This window comes from Chiloscyllium plagiosum, chromosome 7 (assembly GCF_004010195.1).
Source record: "Chiloscyllium plagiosum isolate BGI_BamShark_2017 chromosome 7, ASM401019v2, whole genome shotgun sequence".
In the NCBI taxonomy this organism is placed as follows: domain Eukaryota; kingdom Metazoa; phylum Chordata; class Chondrichthyes; order Orectolobiformes; family Hemiscylliidae; genus Chiloscyllium; species Chiloscyllium plagiosum.
In genome coordinates, this window is record NC_057716.1 from 52,170,950 (window position 1) to 52,190,452 (window position 19,503).

Below are 19,503 nucleotides of genomic sequence, written 5' to 3' on the forward strand. Positions count from 1 at the left end.
GAAAGAGTTTTGAGGAATATCACACTTACATGCAAACCTTTAGACTGATTTCTGACAATGCATGACAGGTGTGGGTGTCTGTGCAGAAACATGATGTGTGGTTTTTAACTTCCTTTCAAGCATCTTTATTGACTCCACAATAAATAAAGCAGTTGAGAAGTGTCCAGGAACCAGTTGGTGACTATATCTGCACTGCAGCTCTGGAAGCAGTAGGATCAGAATGCAATGCAGCTTTGTGTCAATGATGGCAGGACATGATAGTTAGCATTAGACGAGCCACCACGATGGCCACAGAGCCAAAGGCACTGGCTGGAATCCCCTCGACAATCAGGTCTAAAAACATAGCTGGCACCCCTGAGGGGAATGTCCTTTTTAAAAAAAAAGTAAACAATGTGCACTTTGACATTTATCATCATGAAACAGAATGTGCACTGACATGACACTTCACTATTACTGGAGGTCAGTCACATAGGACAGTGCTTACTTTGGTGACAAGAAATCTGTATTCATGGTGATAATATTTGACATGATCAAGATGGGGAAAGAAGGCTACAAATAATGTGGTAGCAGTTCTAATGTTTTAATAGAATGCCCCATTGTTTGAAAGTGGAGAAGAAAGATTTAATGCAGTATGTGATATACAGAAGAAAGGACGTCAGTGATGACACATGCTATATCTTTTATAATCTAGCTGCTGACTCTCTTCACTTTATCCAGTGTTGCTTTCTGATTTCTTCAATGATAATGCAATAAAATGATATACCATACAGAATGTTGTATCTGTTCCTCTCATGCCCTGCTGTAAACAAAGGTACGCAAATCTTCCATTAGGTTAAAAGAGAGGCAGTGAAAAGGCAATCTCAGATCTTTGTATAGAAAAATATACAGTTAATAAAATATACAGTTAATGTCTGAGCAAACTGCAGACATTACTTTTCCAGGCACTTCAGACTTATGCAAACGCCAATTTGGCCTTGCAGCATTGCACATTCCAGATTGATTATTCAAGTTATCCAAAGTATTCAGTGAAAACCAGTCTAACCAGGTGTAAAACAGGAAACTCTCAATTGCTGGGACACTGGCTGTCATTAATGAGTATATTCAAATAAACCAATGAGGACTCAAAAAAACAAATTTGTAGAAGGCATAGAAAAAATCAAGGCAACTTGGAGAATAATGTCAATGGCACACAAGAGGAAGATGTAACTTCCAACAAAACGTCCTTGCTCGTAAAAATATGCCTCCATTGCTATGCCATGAATGTGTTGACAATTCACCCCTTTTTAGCTTTGCTGGTGTTTAAAGACATTAATTCATTTTCTTTGTTCTATTAAAAATTGTTGTACATGAAGGAAGATACAGTGTCAGGGGTGGGGGGAGGGGAGGGGTTGCCTTCTTTGTGAGGTATGGGGCTTGGATTAATGCTGGAGGCATTGAAGGTGTAAGTATTCTTTATGGAGCACCCATTGAATAACCTCAATCAGATTACTTTAGCTGTAGAAGTACATTATTTAAAACAAATGGTCATCATGAAATCCAGTTAACAATGCAGTAAATCAAAAAACCTAATGTCTATTAACAGCTAAAGACTGGTGAAACATTAAGAAATCTCATTGGTAAAAGACTTTCATATATTTTGATCCCTCTCCTATATCTTTTGTTAACTCCATCAATAAAAAGAACTGTTTCCAAGCATGATGCCTCAATTTGCAATTTGCAAAGATTGGGCGGCATGGTGGCACAGTGGTTAGCACTGCTGCCTCACAGCACCAGAGACCTGGGTTCAATTCCCGCCTCAGGCGACTGACTGTGTGGAGTTTGCTCATTCTCCCCGTGTCTGCGTGGGTTTCCTCCGGGTGCTCGGGTTTCCTCCCACAGTCCAAAGATGTGCAGGGTCAGGTGAATTGGCCATACTAAATTGCCCGTAGTGTTAGGTAAGGGGTAAATGTAGGGCTATGGGTGGGTTTCGCTTCGGCGGGTCGGTGTGGACTTGTTGGGCCGAAGGGCCTGTTTCCACACTGTAATGTAATCTAATCTAATCTAAACTATGTTTGGTTATGTGAATATGCAGTAGGTTTTGATATGTTGACTTAATTTGTGCATTATATTATTATTTGTGTAAATTCTGTTACATAGATAGCATTAACATTTTACTGATGACATTATACCATTCAGAGCCCAGTGAGAATAAATGGTTGTCACAAATGTTTCATCATTTATTGTAAATATTGTCCATGTCTTTACTTCAGATTATTAGTCTAATGGTTAGTTTGCTGATATGATTAAATAGACTGTAGTACTGGATAATCCTTAAAATGTCTTGAAAACTAAGAGTCCAAGCAACTTGAGCTATTGATAGATTAGTTTGTCTCCTCTGATTAGTCAAAAATTATTTAACAAAAGTTGAAGGACTTTCTTGTGTAGGTACCTTGATTTGCTCGTAATTATCTCCATATTGCTGATCGTCATTGAAGTTTGTAGTGCCATTGGAGGTAGATAGCTTTAAAGCTGGTAGTGATGGATTGTGAGCCGATGACTTCGGTGGCTTTTCAGACCCCACCTGTGGAGTGGAGAGTGCTCTGATTTTGGGCTGGGGTATCCGGCTTGCTTGTGTTTTGACTAAGGATTGACTACCACTTTCTTTTTTCATGTATTCAATTGGTGATTGGAGTGCTGCAATAAAAGTCAACCATGTCATAGAGGGAACAAGATAAACTAAGTACAGATTACACATAATTGGCATTATCATAAAAAATAAACTATGGTGTGTAACTTGGATTCTTATTAACAGTGTTGTGTTTTCAGATGATGCTGCCAAGCTACAACTTGCGGATTAGAACTAGGAGGGGGACAAGGACAGATTTGCGAGAAACTTGTGGTAATTGTGGAGGAGTGGGACAAGTAACCATTATAAGTGATACTCTGAATATGAGTAGATGTTTAAGAATGCAACTAAGTAAGAGCAGTTCCACCCCATTGAACAACAGAAGAGAGGTGTTGGAAGAGGATTGTGTGGTCAGCTGTGTCAAAGGACAAAGAGGCAAGGCATCACACAGGATATCTTTTGCGATTTTGCTAAGAGCTGTTTGGTAGTGAGTTAGGGGCAGATATTTGATTGCAAGATCTCAGGCATGGAGCTCTAGAAAAGACAGACATGGATTTGGGAGGTGACTAAACACTCAAGGGCTTGAGAGAGAACAGTGACTGCACATGGAGTGGTAATTTGCAAGGGCAGAGTGTTGGCGTTTGTTTATTTAAGAGCAGGCTGAAGAAAGCAGATTTGTAGGAGAGAGGGACAATACCTGAAGGAGAGAATATTGGCTATAACTTGGGAACCAGGAAGAGAGGTTATGTGGTCAGCATTTTAGAGGGAACATGGTTGAGGATGCAGGAGATGAGTCCGATGGATAAAATGACCTTCAAGAGAATACCAAGGGTGTTAGAGAAAAAAATATGTAATGAATAAGGCACAGCTATTTGAATTTTAGTATGATTTCAAATCTAAAATGCACAGCATGTACAACGTGGAATACAGAAGAAATAAAATTGGTATACCATTTAAGAAATTACGCTGAGCGTCAAGAACTTGATTGATATCCTGAACCCAAGCCTGCCAGACCTCAATGCTTGGTGCCTGTAAGATGAACCGCTCAGAGGTTCCACGGGATATTAGAGCAAACTTGCACAGTTCATTTTCCACATTCTCCTCAATATTAAGGTAACTCATCTGAAACAGGTCAACAGAAAAAATGCAACAGTTGCTGAAAATCTGTATCAATTAATTTTTTTTCACAAGTCAAGCGATCTTAGCAAGATTCTTGTTTTGCTTTTTGAGCATTATGTGTGTGTTATCGCGCTCCACAAGGTACTGTCTTGTAGTCCTCTTCAAATTAAAATCAAAATGTTTTATTTTTGAGTTTTACACTGTGCTTGGTACTCATCATTTAACTCCTGAATATCCAAATATATGATAGCAACATTCAGAGGTCAAATCCAGAATATAATGACACTGTATAAGCTGGCATACCAAAATACATCATATGTTTCAACAGAATTGTCTTCATCTTTGTCAGGGGAACCAAATATATATTTAATTCAATCAAGACTCAAACTACACAAGAGCAGATAACTTAATTAGCATAGAATAGATTCAGTGAAAACACACCCTGTTCCATAATAACTGGATATGAGCTTGGGCACCTTGTCTCCCAGTTTATGTGTGAAATGGAAATGTGAGCAAGTCAAAAATGCTTGTTTCTCCCTGTTATTGTTGATTTTGCATGTCCAACAACTTTCCATGAGATTTCATGTGACAGAGGAGAGAGTATCATGAACGTATTAAGAATTTTCTGAGCTAGTCATCGAACTTATGCTGACTAACCATGGAAAATACAATTTAAGATATAGTCACATCAATTCCACGTTAGAGGGATTCTTGCACTCCTCCACTCACAGCTTTTGTGGAAAAGACATTGAAATCCTGGGAAAAATCATTGAGATCCCATGCTTTTATCTGGAGAATCCTCAAGGAAATGCACTCCTTTTTACATTTGGGATCTCCTATATCCTGTCTCTAACAGCTGATCCTGGCCACAGTCACCAATTTCTCTGATTCTGCATTATCCCTGTGTCCTGAACTTTCTAGTACTGCCTGCATGTGACTACTTTCTGGTGTCATGATATGAATACTCTGCGTCTTCTGAAGAGGGTAGCCTATTCTTTATGCACAAAAAAATCCTGTGCCTTAGAAATACAATTTTCTGAAACTTGGTTCAAAGCTTGTTCATACTTAGTGCATTTCCACAGAAGTACTCAGAACCTACCAGTGCATTGAATTATACACAAAGCATAACTTACTACTGTTAGGAAAGGACAGATACCACTAAAGATTTTATAAAATGGTGGGATTTATTGAGTAAATTGAAAAATATATGCTCCTTTGATGACTGTCACTTTTGTTATGTTATTATTATGTTTCCACTCTGTGATCAGTCGATGCAACTTTTAATTAAGTCTTTAGGCTATTTACCTTAATGCTGTTCTTGAATTGATACCTTGGTGTTGAGGAACCCTTGTTCAGTAGTTCACTGAAGATTACAATCTGTTCAAACAGGAAGACCCTTCGTTCCTTACTTCGGGAGAGAACTCCGGAATCTTGTTCGGTTACATAGAATGTATCCTGCTGCAGCAATTTCCCTTGAGCTGTGATTTTGCCCTGGAAACAACAAATCATTCAGAATGCACCCAGTTCTTCCTGCCATCGTTTACCAGTACACATGCAAAATTGTAAGAACATTTATGCAGCCTGCTTCCAGAACGATATTCCCTTGTTTCCTCTTTGCGGTTCAATCTCCTATCTTCATTCCAAACTGTTTTTCCTGATAAGCAGCTGTCAGGTAATCTGTTTTTATGAAAGCAAAATACTATGGACCCTAACAAACCAAAATGAAAACAAAAAAAGCTAGAAAGACTCAGCACGTGAGGGAGCAGCATCTGTTGAGAAAAACAGAATTAACCTGATGACCTTTTATCAGGTTCTGCTTTTACACTTCTAATGCTGCAGACAGCTGATTAAAAGATGAGCACAGAAGAGGAGAATTGCTTGTGTCTAATAGAGAGCTGGTCTGAAATTGGGTACACACAGTGAATAGAACTGTAGACTCAAATCCCTTTGACCATGTACTGACGGACCTGAGCTCCATCCTCTTAATTTATTTTTTAATCTAGAATTCATTTACCAAGTTATATACAATCATCCTTTATTCTGATTTCAAAGTCCAACTTTAATGAATTATGAAATAATAGAGGACTAGAAGTAACTAATTCAGCCATGGCATCAACAATCAAAATTATGTGGAAATGGGATTTCAAAATTCATCCACCAGATGTTGGTTGAAATGAATATTATGTTCTTTCATCAGAAGTACAACTCTGTCTGAGAAACATGAAATTAATCATAAATTTAAAACAAAACTGTTAAGCTCAAAGGTTTTGTCAGAACATACATTATGGTAGTCCAGTCCCACTTAAGACTGCCAGCATTTTCAAAATAACATCATCCTATAAGTATTACATAGAGTGGTTTTAGGATATCAAAATGTGGATGGGAGATATTGCACGTTATGTAAATCACACCAAGATTCCATCTACCATCTGCATATTCTAGTCGATGGTAATATTCTCACAGCCGTCCTGAAAAAATTCAGAGTGTAATTCTGTCGCTTTGATTAATTTTTCAATGTGAAAAACCAGTTCATTTCAGAATCCTTTGGCAATGATAGTACAATGATAGACAAAAGACCTGGATGTAATTTTGAAATGCCTCATACATTTCAGCCTTTGGCATTTGAAGCTGAACCACCCAATTGGTAGTCAGGAAAAAACACACATACTCCTCCTCGACCCCAGAAAACACCTCTAGCTTGCTGAAGGCCAACCCTCTTTGCCATCCTGAAGGTAATTTACTGCAAACGTCCCATGATAGGATGTTTTGAAATCTTCTCCTCCAAGCAGTGAGTTGCCTGTGAGCAATTCACCATTAATGTTGAAATAGATCTGACCCCTCCTTTTGGCTGGAAATTTGAACTAACGAGTTATAGTTTAAGGAGGCACTGTCAGACATTTAGGACAGATATGAGGAGATATTCTTTCATCCATTCCTTCATTCCTTCTTTGAAGCTTTGAAATTCTGTAACCCAGAAGACAGTGAATATTAAAAGCTGAGATCAATACTGCCCTGGGCATTAAGGAAATCAAGAGATATAGAGATCAGGCAGGAAATTGGAGATATAAATGATCAGTCACGATTTTATTGAATGGTGAAGGATTTCTATTTCTGCTCTTATTTCTTATATTTTCAAAATGGCACAGGCTCTTAGCAGAGAATTTGGACAGGTCCTCCTATATCCTGCACCAAGCAAAACTTAAAACAGAAGCATCGTGCTGTTTAATCCATTAACCTTAAAAAAAAACTCCTGGTCAATTTACAAGATAATCAATGATGCAGGGAGAAGGAAAAAGCAAAAAACTTACATCAAAATCCTCAAGTCTTCCCAAATTCATCATATCATTGCAGCGTTTTGGTACAAGATACATCACATCAGCAGCTTTCTGTTATAAAACACAAAACAAATATAATGGGCTACTGATGGTCACAGCTTTTATTAATAGGAGTATTTGCTGATAATGGAGAGCAATAATTTTGGAATGAAACCAAAAGATTTACTCTTGTTTGTATTTCCGTATTTCTTTTTAAATAACTTGTAAAATAATAAAACTATGCTTTTGTTTGCCGATAGGTGATGAGCGTGAGGTCTTGTGGTATAATGTGTACTACCTCCTCAGAATGGAGAAACAAATCAAAACATATAAATATTTGTCAACCAAACAGATTTTACCTCAATCTCCGAACATTCAAGTCCAGCCTTTTCACTGTATTTCAGAAAGTCCTGCAACAAGACAATTTGCATCACTAAAACAGGCATTTGAATAGGTTACAACTGAACAATACAAACTGCACTGCATGAATTTCTTGATGAAGGGCTCCTGCTCTTTGGATGCTGCCTGGCCTGCTGGGCTTTTCCAGCACCACTCTAATCTTGAATTTAGATTAGGCAAATTTAAGAGATGAAGCTTATATTCAGGTAATGTTTTTGCCAATAGTATTCCTTATGGCTATCACTGGACACTTGTTTACCGCCAGCAGCACATCATCCCTTAAGTCTTTGAAGCTTGGTTCTCAAATTGGACTGAGCCTGGTGACTGGGGAGCTGCACTGGGGTGACCACCTGACACCAATAAATTGTCAGTCTTGAGACAAGGCAACCCAAGACCATCTTAGGACATTCCATTAGTCTGTTCCTGGACTATGAGGTTGGAAGCTGTAGGTGGGAGATCTCCTGAGGTGATGAGGTTCTGTATGGTCTGGGAGATGATGGTTTGGTGATGGGGGGTGGGGTCGTGGTCAAGGGGGTGGTAGGAGGAGGTGTCTTCAAGTTGGCGTGGGGCTTTAGCCGTGTAGAGGTCAGTGCGCCAAACTACCACTGCATCCCCTTTATCTGCTGGTTTGATGAGACCAGCTCCATGGCCTGATTGATAGTCAAGGCACTTTCCATCACTGGATTATACCCAGGATAGAAGTGGTACAAAATATGGTTAGATGTTGAGCTAGCCATCTTAAAAATTTACTATACAAATCACTATGCTGTTACTAGTACTTCAAATCATGTATTTTAAACATGCACTTTACTTATAAAAAAATATTAAAAGCAAAGGTGTTGGGTGCTGAAACAGAACGATAAAATCTATTTGTTACTTTATTTGTTCTTGCCTAAGAGTTCTGAGTTTGAGTTTGATTTATTGTTGTCACATAAAGTGAGATACAGTGAAGAATGTCTTTTTGCATGCTAGACGGTCAGAGCCTACTATATAAAGTGCACCAGGGTAGCAGAACAGAGTGCAAAATACAGTGTTACAACTGTAGAGAAGGTGCAGATACAGAGACAGAGAGATGAACAAAGTCCTCACCTTGATAAGTAGCTGGTACTTTGTTATCCTCTGAATAGGCTTTATAAGAAAGTCACTCAGGCTAAGCCTCTGACCCAATTCCTGTTTTATCTCCTGTGAAATAAGGCAGAAATATGACATGCAATATCTTTTACAATATATTTAATCACTATCACTTCTGTCTACTTCCAATAAATTTTTTATGAATGTAAAATGTTTAGTAAATAAATACGCTGTTTAATGTGACATGAAGTAGACACGGCAATTTTTCCACTTGCAATGGCAAAATTTGAAAGTTGTGACAGATTTAATTAACAAACCAAAGCAGCTATGAATTGAGGAGAGACTTGCAATGTATATTCAACCGGGAAAAACCTCTCTCAAGAACATATAAAGGACCACAGACATTTTAAAAACTAGAAGGCATGCTTTGAACCCCAAACAAACATAATTTATGAATGATACATGTTCAATATTAGCGAGCGAGGTGCAAAAGAGTTCAATGATCAATTTGTGACTGTATTAATATAGCTCACAGACTCTTGGGAATTTGTGCCACTAAAAGGTTTACCTATTTTCAAACAAGGTTGCCTTATGCTTAAGAGATCCTGCAGGGAGAGCAGGTCTAATAAGGGGGAAGGAACTCATTCTCAGGCAAGTGATCAGATGTGCAGAATGTAAATCAGCATCCAGAGCGCATTCATAGCAGGACAAATCAGGCCTTGTATTATGCTGATGTGTATTTCAGATTTGAAGGACATCAATGTTACTAAGGGCTCGAAGCAAACACCAAGGAGAAATTAAAGGCATGTCCAGCATGTAAAAAAGAAATTTTCTCACTAAAAGAAGTGGAATCAAATTGCACACAAGGGCTTGGCTAAAGAGAAGTATACCAAGCAGGTACATGTGGTCACTGGAGATAAGAGCAAAAGATTTTGACAACATATACACCATACAACAGGTTGGTTCAGTCAAGTTAATTGGTGATAAATGATTTGTAATTGTTGGAACATTGACTGCAGAAAGAGAACATCAAGCCAATGTAAAGTGTCGGATGGACATTGGGACGTCATGCAACATTGTGTCCTTCACACACCCTGTGTGAAGCGGCGTCCAATATGATCATTCAGAAATGAAGCCTTCAAAGATAAGGCTGAGGTCATATGATCGGTGTAACATTCTTGCCCTTTCAGTCACAAATCAGTGGCACCGTATTTGTGCCAAAAGGACGGATTACTCTGAGAGCCCACTGCAATGAGAAGAACGAAGATCTGGAGTTCCAGGTTATAGTCAGCAAGCAAAAGCCACCATCTCAGCCAGGGACTGGTAATGCTTATCATGCCAAAAGAGATTTGTAATAGGTGTCCCAGCACACTAAAATAGTCACCATGTAAAATGCTTTTACATTTAATCCTGGAAGAGTACAACAATGTGTTTCAGGGTCAGAATGTCTGTCCAGAGAATATAGTTGTAAAGAAAATGAAACTGTAAAACCAAATCAGCATCTGCAAGAGGAGTTACACATGTTCTCTAAGTCAGCTTATAAAAAATAGAAAAGGTGGAAACGAAGGGAGAAATCAAGAATGTCCCAACTCCTACAGAATGATTTAGCAGCAGGGGAGGGAGCAGTGAAACAATCTGGAAAGATAAGAAAATCAGTGGTTCAGTGGTTAGCATAGCTGCCTCACAGCGCCAAGTACTTGGGTACAATTCCACTCTCGGGTGAAGGTCTGTGTGGAGTTTGCATTTCTCCCTGTGGGTTTCCTCCGGGTGCTGCAGTTTCCTCCCATAGTCCAAACATGTGCAGGTTAGGTGGATTGGCATGGAAAATGCATGGTTACAGGGATGGAGTCAAGGTGTATGTTTGGCTGGGATGCTCTTTGGAGAATTGGTAAGGATTTGTTGGGCCGAGTGGCCTGTATCCACATTATAGGGATTCTAAACATTCCAAACATTTATATTTTATTTTCTTTACCAAATTTGGTTTGGAGCTGTGACTGAGAACTGTGAGCTGAAGATCACCTTTCAATTGAGAGCAGCAGCTTGTGTTAAAAACAAAAAAAACAATTTGTTGTTTGTGAAGCCAGGCCTGGACATTAATAACAAGTTGGTTTTTAATCAAAGGGATGCTACAGACTCTTCAATACCAGGGGGAAACAATATGTTTAACCAGATAGCAGATGTTTAGCCATTAACAAGATCAGTAGTTGGGAATTGGTGCTAGCAAGTCTGGAAGGGAAGATGATGATCAAACAGAGATATGGGTCCAAGTTATGAACTGCCTTCTGACTGCATTTCTGTGAGAAGCAACTTAATTGTTGACGTTATAGCATGGAAATTCAAAAGCTCACTGCCTAACCTCCTAGCTTTGGAAGGTTAAGCTATTACTTATCAGCTACTGGAATTTCAGAGAATAGAAACTACGTTGTAAGTGTCACTGATTTCCTTACAATGAGCTGAAAAGGTGGACTTGATCAGCATCTTCAGAAAATCACAAAGAAACAACCACATTTGCCTGTCAAACAACGCACTGTGAAAACTGCTTAAGTATTTTGGACAGCTTTGTTGCTTTATTTTATTTATTTAACTGTGTTTGTCTGCCTGTCTTTTATGTAAATGGGCTGAAAACAAAGGTTATTGGGCTTAAATCACAGACATGAGTTGAAACTTTATTGCTGGAACAGCACAGCAGGTCAGGCAGCATCCAGGGAACAGGAGATTCGACGTTTCGGGCACAGGCCCTTCTTCAGGAATGAGCAGAGAGTGGAATATAAGAATGGAATGAGTAGAGAGTATAAGAATGGAACACTCTCTGCTCATTCCTGAAGAAGGGCCTGTGTCCGAAACGTCGAATCTCCTGTTCCCTGGATGCTGCCTGACCTGCTGTGCTGTTCCAGCAATAAAGTTTCAACTTTGATCTCCAGCATCTGCAGACCTCACTTTCTCCTTAAATCACAGACATCACTTAGATTACTTTGTTGCTTAATTTTGCTCTACTGAAGTTCATGCAATGTTAATAAATTGTTCAGTCTTTTGTTTCAGCTATAAACCCAGTATCTGGAATTGATTATTCACAGGATCAGGTTAAAAATCACACAACACCAGGTTATAGTCCAACAGGTTTATTTCGAAGTGCTAGCTTTTGGAACGCTGCTCCTTTATCAAGTGGTTGTGGAGTATAAGAATGTAAGACACAGACTTTATAGCAAAAGTTTACAGTGTGACGTAATTGAAATTATATATTGAAAAAGATCCGGATTGTTTGTTAAGTCTCTCATCTTTTAGAAGATAGTTTCAGGTCTTTCATATGTAAATCCCAGAACCTTTTTTAAAAGTTACATTCTCAAGTGAACTTTAACAATAGGTGCCATATTAGCCCAGATATTAACCCACTGAGGTGCCCTGTGTGAGGCTGTCTGTGCCCCAATGTTCAGACTGATTATATTTCTAAAAAAGGGATTTACAGAATCTTACATGAATTCATGCAGTTTTTGAGCAAAGTAAAATATAATTCTGTAAGTACAAATTCACCCCACAAATGTATATGTTTGTGTGTGCATGTGGCTGTGTATATGTATGTGAGTGTGAATGTAAAGGGGTATAAGTCTGTGAGAGGGCGTGTGTGGGTGTGTATGTGTGAGTATATGAGAGAGAGCTTGTGTGTGAAAGATGGTCTGCATGTGTGTGTGAGAGAGAGAGTCAGAGAGTGAGAGAGAGAGTGAGAGAGAGGGAGAGTGTGTGTAGTGCAATGGTGTCACCTGTAGTGTGACATAAATCCAAGGTCCTCATTGAGGCCATTCCCATGGGTACCGAACTTGGCTATCAGCCTCTGCTCAGCTACTTGCATTGTTGCTTATACCAAAGTCCGCCTTGGAGAATGGTCACCCGAAGGTCCAAGGTCGCATGTCCCGGACTGTTGAAGTGTTCTCCAACTGGGAGGCAACACTCCTATCTGTTGATTACTGTCCGGTGTCCATTTATCCATTGCCGTTGCCTCTGCTTGGTCTCACCAATGTACCATGCCTCAGGACATCCTTGCCTGCAGCGCATTAGTTAGACACCATTGGCTGAGTCACATGAGTACCTGCCGCAAACCTGGTGGGTGGTGTCCCCATGTGTAATGGTGGTATCCATGTCAATACTCTGACACACCCTGCAGCATCTGCCATGACAGGGCTGTATGGTGCTGTCCTGGGCAGTTTGCTGTGAACAATGATCTGTTTGAGGTTTGGTGGTTGTTTAAAGACGAGAAGTGGAGGTGTTGGGAAGATCTTGGTGACGTGCTCATCCTCACTGATAATGTGTTGCAGGCTGCGAAGAACATGGCGTAGTTTTTCAGCTCCTGGGAAGTAATGGATAACGAAGGGTACCCTGTCATGTCTGTCTCCTGAGGAGGGCATTATGGTTTCTTGCTGTGACACGTTGGAACTAGCGGTCAATGAGTTGAGCATCACAGCCCATTCTTATGAGGGCATCCTCGAGTACTTCCAGGTGTCCTTCACGTTCCTCCTCTACTGAACAGATCGTGTGGATGTGGAGGGCTTTCCAGTAGGGGATGGTTTTTTTAATATGTTTGGATGGAAGCTGGAGAAGTGTAGCATTGTGAGGCAATCCGTGGGTTTGCGGTAGAGTGACGTGCTGAGGTGCCCATCCTTGATGGAGATGCATGTGTCCAAGAATAAGACAAATACTAAAGAGTAGCCCATGGTGAGTTTGATGGTGGGATGAAACTTGCTGGTATTACTGTCTAGTTGTTTCAGTGACTCCTTGCCATGGGTCCAGAGAAAGAAAATGCCGTCAATATACCTGGTGTATAGTGTTGGTTGGAGATCCTGCATAGATAAGAGGTCTTATTCGAAACTGTGCTTGAAAATGTTAGCATATTAGGGTGCAAATGACTGTTCTGTGTGTCTGGATGAAGAACTGGTTGTCAAAGGCTGTGGTCGAGGATAAAGCGGATGAGTTGTAGGATGGTGCTTGGAGATTGGCAGTTATTGGTGTTGAGTACTGAGGCTATTGCTGCAATGCTGTCATTATGGGGGACGCTGGTGAATTGTCCATTGTGACGAGGAATGTTCCCGGTTCGACTGGTCCTTGGGTGCTGAGTTTCTATAAGAAATCTGTAGTGTTGTGTCAAAAGCTGGTATTGTGTGATTTTTAACTTTGTACACCCCAGTCCAACACCGGCATCTCCAAATCAACACAGAATATAGGGATTGGTTATTCAAAATATCTGTTTAGAAACCACAAGGGTCAATTTTAAGGGTCTTTGAGAAGTATAATTTTACCGTGTTTTGGATACAGAGTTAGGAAGGTAAATTTGATTTGGATGTCTGTCTTCATGTTGTAACAGTATGCATCAAATGTATCTCAATTATGCTTTGAAGAGATGTTACTACCCATGCCAACCATTGAAGGAATTTTGCCAGGACTAGTAAAGGTAAACTATCTTCACCACCCTAGACATGAAGAATGGTTACTACAAGTGGAAGCTGGGTGAAGGCAGCAGCTTTCTAAATTGGTTCTGGATACTGTCTGGGAGATACAGGTAAGAGTGCATGTCATTTGGCATTTCCACTGCTCCAGAAGAGTATCAACACAAACACCATGAAGTAGTCATGCTCTTCCTTGAGTGGAAGCAACAGAGGATGATCTGCTGTCTACGGATATGGACACACATTGGAAAAAGCCATTGCTGACCATGCTCACAATCTAGTTGCACTGCTAAGTTCACCAGGTGAACCTGAGGCTGAATAAGATGTCTGATGTCACGGACATGGTACTGACAGCAAAAGGACTTTACCTGGATCGCAAAAAGGTCAGAACTGTAGCACTGATGCAGCAATCAACAAATCTAAAAGTACCTGTGAATATTTGGCAAATCTCTTGCCCAAGTTGCTATTGAAGATGAACAGAGAGGCTAAGGTGGCATATTGTACAAAGGAAATTAAGTCATTATCCCGAAAGAGTTGAGAGATGAGATGATAAAGTGCATCCACACAACATAAAGGAATTACATCAAATCAGAGGAGGGCAGAAGTGCTGTATTGTCCATATCTGAGTAATATAATCAAGGACCTCATCAGCCAGTGCAGTGTGTGGAATGAATACAGATAAGCAAGCTAGAGAGTCACTGATGGTACATGACATCCAAAAGAGACCCTGGATAAAGTTGGAGTAGTTATCTTCACCCTTACAGGAGCTGATTATCTTATCACCACAGACCACAGTTTATTCTGACCACAGTTAGGTAGGGCAGCTGACTTCAATGATTACCAGTGCGATTGTAGGAAGCACACTTCAGATGTTACTGCATTCCAGACATTGTGATGAATGATAATGGCCCTCAGTTCATGAGTGATGAATTGAGCAACCTTTGTAAATTATTGGAAGATTCAATACCATGTTGATACCACATCTGTTTGAAAAACTGTTTCCCAATGCCTGCCCCTAAGTCTAAAGCACAGAGAATAAAAATGCACCAAAAACTCACCTCAAAGAAGGCATCATATTCTGCCACAATATACTCAGATTTTGGCTTGTTTTGGCAGTACACCACATACATGCCCAAACGTCTCTCCTGTAAGTACATAATTTGCAATGATGTTAACAAAATTCTTCTCACAACATTCTGACAATCTAGGTCTTCACTTTAGTAAACATAAGCAACTGTTAGAGATATATATTAACACTCATTTATGTTTCTTCTATTCATAATGATCAGATATTACAACTGAAATAAAGAATTGATATAATTCCACTGCAAATGTTGCAATTTAATTTTGTATTGTCACTTATGTTTCCTTGAATATTTTGTCTGATAATATACCGTTATCAGTACCACATCACTTTGTGCTCTCAGTCTTCGTTGTTTCTGACAGGAAATAATTCATTTCTTTATTCAGTGTTGGATTGAAATGTTCAACTGACTGAAATGGCCAATAATTCAGTAACTCTGGACTGGATGATGTATAACCTGAAATGAGCCAATACAGGCATCACATACAAAAGTCATTATGAGAAATTGTGATAGTTAAAGATAGACAGGAAAGGCCTCTCACTGCTTCTGAGCCAAAATTCCATTATTTGGGATCCCTGGCAGGTTTCGCTTATAGCCTGTTCTCAACCTGAGCTGAAGACATGCTATCAATGCTGATCTAAGTGATGTACTTTTCTAAAGATTCAAGCTAAAATGATCCTTCCTGTTATTCCCAAATAACCTTGAAGATCACTTGAGGAAGGACTTTCCTGATACTTTTTACAGTATGAAATGAAAAATATACATTCAGACCGGCCTCCGAATAACACGGTGAACAAACTTTAAGTATGCAAAGGTACCTACCTGCCACTAACCAATTAAGAACATTGGCATCATTAATTCATTTATTCTCACATATTTCATTGCTGACTGAGGGACCTTGTTCGACATCGGTCATTGCAATTATTTACTGAATATCAGTAATTACAGTTCAAAAGTAATTCATGGGCTATGAAATGTTTTGGGGGCATTCTGAGCATGAGAACACTGCTATATAAAAGCAGGTTCTTTATTTCCATCAGCATAATTCCCTAAGCATCAAATAAAGTATATTATTAGTCTATCTCTGGACTCAAACATTACGATGGGTCTGAAATGGAGATAGAGGTAGTGCTCCCTGCTTGGGGAGACAATCATATAGGACTGAGAGAAAGAAATATTTCTTCACGCAGAGAACTGTGAATCTTTGAAAATCTCTACCCAAGAGCATTGTGGATATTTTAGTGTTGAATACCTTCTGGATTAAGATCGATTGATTTTTGACCACTCAGGGAATCAAGGAATATAGGCAATGGGCAAGGGGAGTGGAATTGATGTAGAAGATGAGCTGCAATCACACTGAATAATGAAGATGATTGAAAGTGTCCAATGGCCCAGTTCTGTCCATAATTTGTAAGTATAGAAAGAGACCTAATGCGCAACTTTAGCTAAAGTAGGAAAAGGGATAATAAGAATAATGAATTATCACCGACACATCTCTGAAGAGATTCCAGACATCACTGGGAATAAAATGTCTGACTTCCAAATGTTCTGCTAAATACAGAAATCTGGCTATATTTATATGCTCACCTCCCTACTAATGATACACTGATAATCATCTTGTGAATTCAACTTAACAACTCATGGAAAACTGCATTTATATACTACCTGGCTGTCATATATGACCCTAAAAAACTTCTGACCACATAGCAACACCATCATGTAGAGACAGCCTTATGCCACATCTATAACATTGCCAGAGTCTGCCCTTCCTTCACCTCAACTACAACGGAATCTATCATTCATAGAAACTGTTACCTCTAGACTTGACTATTTCAACATACACGTGGCTAGCTTCCCACATTATACCCACCATAAATTTGGCATCATCTGAAACTCTGCTGCCTGTATCTAGACTCAGACTGTGTCATATTCACCCATCATCGCTTGTTTTTAAATCCATTCCTAGTCTTTTCCTTCCCATTTGTTTTTGTAATTTCCCTTATTTTTAAAAAGAAGAATGTATTATATACAGTGCTTCACACAACCTCAGGACATTCGAGTCACTTCACAGCGAATTAAATAATTTTGATGTGTAGTCACTGCAGGAAATGTGGCAGCCAATTTACACTACAACCAAGTACCACAAAGAACAATGTGACAATACAACATCTGATGATATCTGAGCTGCCAATTCTAGCCTCCTACACATTCCAGATTTTAATCTATCCACTAACGGCAGTTGTACCTTCAGTTGCTAATATCCCAGAATTCCATTCCCAAACCTCTCCAGTTCTGACCCTCTCTTATTCCTTTAAGAAATACTTTAAAACATATTCCCATGGCCAGGCACTTCTGTTGCTCATTGTCAAATTTTGTTCAATAATACGAAGCATCTAAGGATGCTTTACAATGTTAAAGGTACTCTATAATAGCATCCTTTTCTAATTGCAGAAAGGCATATCCCAGAGGCATAATCTAAGACAAATAGCTCCAGGTCAAAAAAAAAAGGACATATATAGGAAAGGGGTAATGGGCAGCATGTTCATCTTTTTTTTAATTAAAACTTTGGACTCAAACTCAGTAGCTGAAAATGTGTTGCTGGAAAAGCGCAGCAGGTCAGGCAGCAACCAAGGAACAGGAGAATCGACGTTTTGGGCATAAGCCCTTCTTCAGGAATGGCTTATGCCCGAAACTCAAACTCAGTAGTCATATAATAACCATGGACATTGAACATAGCTATGATATAATGCTATATCTCAAATGAAATTCTGCTAATGTTATTATTATGTTTCAATTAAGCTATTAGTATGCTCATCATGATTTAGAAATTCTACAATTTTGTGAAATAGAATATCAACTTTTCAAAATTTACTTATGACTGTCATATAGTAAATTCCCTATATAATTATTCTTCTTTATCATTTGCAACATTTATGGTAAATAACATTTTTTCAGGTGACCAGGGAGGTGTACAAAGTTTTTGTTACAGAATATATTCCAATTTGGAACTAAAATGGGTCAAGTTTCTATTTTTACCAAAGCCCTGAAAGGACATTGTAAAAACCTACATGCTTGATGAAGAGCTCTGCCAAACGCTCTGGTTCCTGAAGGGATTTTTCCAGTTCTCCCAGGAAATAGCTGAAAAGAAATATGAACAGTAATTATTCTAAAACTCTGTCTCAGTGGGTCCATAGTTCCTTTAAGCTTGATGAATATTTCAGCATGAAATCACGAGTGAACCATTTAGGAAAGCTGACTCAAACTTCCAAATGGAAAGAAACAAAATAAACATAAATTAGTTGGGATTAAGACCAAAACTTTGAATAGGTAAGTAACCGCCTGAAGAGAGAAACCAAGGATCTTTGCAAGAGTGTTACTGTTAGAGCGGCTGTGTGGAGAGGTGTGGTAATCATTGAATAGAATGCCCCAATGCTGAGTTTTGCAATTGCTACTGAGTCAAATTTGTATCAGTGACTTAAATTCTGAAATTTAATGCCAATTCACAACATGAAAATAAAAACATCCACACAATGAGTTATGCTTTTGATTATATTGCCTGTAGGTGATGGGAGGAGATTAATGAATTGGATTAATGTTAGAAAGGGGAAATTTACTAAGGCTATGGGGGAAAGCTAAAAGGGATAATCTTTCTAAAACCAAACACAACAAAATGGACTTCTGTGCAGCACTATTCTAACATTTGAATCTGTAGCAAAAATGGAGGCAAAGCCCTCTAACTATGGAATGAATTGCACACATTGTGTGAATTAACAGAAGAATGCCAGATCAAAATTTAAACCAGAGAGGTGTAAAATACTTTGCCTACGAAGGAAAAATGGTGATATGCCAATTTTATGCATGGCATTGAAATCGCTGACAAATAGTCAAATTCGTCAAAATAAGACCTAAATGTCTCAGTAGGTGCAATTCTCAAAATGTCAGACCAAGGCAAAGCAGGAACCAACAAAGTCAACAAAAATGAACTTCAAAGTCAAAGCAGCAAAATACAAGATGAAGGAACTAATAACCCAAATGTACAAGCCTCTAATCAGGCCACACTTTGGATGTTGTGCTTGGTTCTGTTTGTGAGGAACAGAAACTGACATTCAAGCACTGGAGTCTATGATGAAAAGCACTTCACAGTTGATCCCTCAGGAGGCATTTTAAAATGACAACATTAAGAGAAGTGAGAATGTGGTACTAGAAAAGCACAGCAGGTCAGGCAGCATCCAAGAGCAGGAGAATTGACCTTTGGGGCAATAGCCCTTTATCAGGAATGAGATTTGTAAACCGAGGGGGTAGACACTCCGCCAAGGTCATGCAATTCCTGGGCCTCTTCCATCGCCAAACCCTAACTACCTGATACCAGGAGGAAGAATGCCTCATCTTCCACCTTGGGACCCTCCGACCACTTGGCATCAATGTGGATCTCACCAGTTTCCTCATTTTTGCTCCCCCCACCTTATCCCAGTTCTAAC

At 39.3% G+C, this 19,503-nt stretch overlaps 1 protein-coding gene across 11 annotated transcripts in view; it reads right to left on the reverse strand.

Annotated features, from left to right (window-relative positions):
- kalrna (kalirin RhoGEF kinase a) overlaps positions 1–19,503 on the reverse strand; it is a 713,874-nt gene that overhangs the window by 57,866 nt on the left and 636,505 nt on the right. For all 11 annotated transcript variants that reach the window (XM_043693727.1, XM_043693729.1, XM_043693725.1 and 8 more), the window contains 8 exons: positions 18,094–18,163; positions 14,999–15,085; positions 8,527–8,619; positions 7,398–7,448; positions 7,033–7,110; positions 5,030–5,215; positions 3,556–3,727; positions 2,429–2,673 (listed from right to left, as the gene is read on the reverse strand). In XM_043693727.1, the coding sequence (XP_043549662.1) occupies positions 2,429–2,673; positions 3,556–3,727; positions 5,030–5,215; positions 7,033–7,110; positions 7,398–7,448; positions 8,527–8,619; positions 14,999–15,085; positions 18,094–18,163 (982 nt within the window). The remainder of the gene's footprint in view (positions 1–2,428; positions 2,674–3,555; positions 3,728–5,029; positions 5,216–7,032; positions 7,111–7,397; positions 7,449–8,526; positions 8,620–14,998; positions 15,086–18,093; positions 18,164–19,503) is intronic.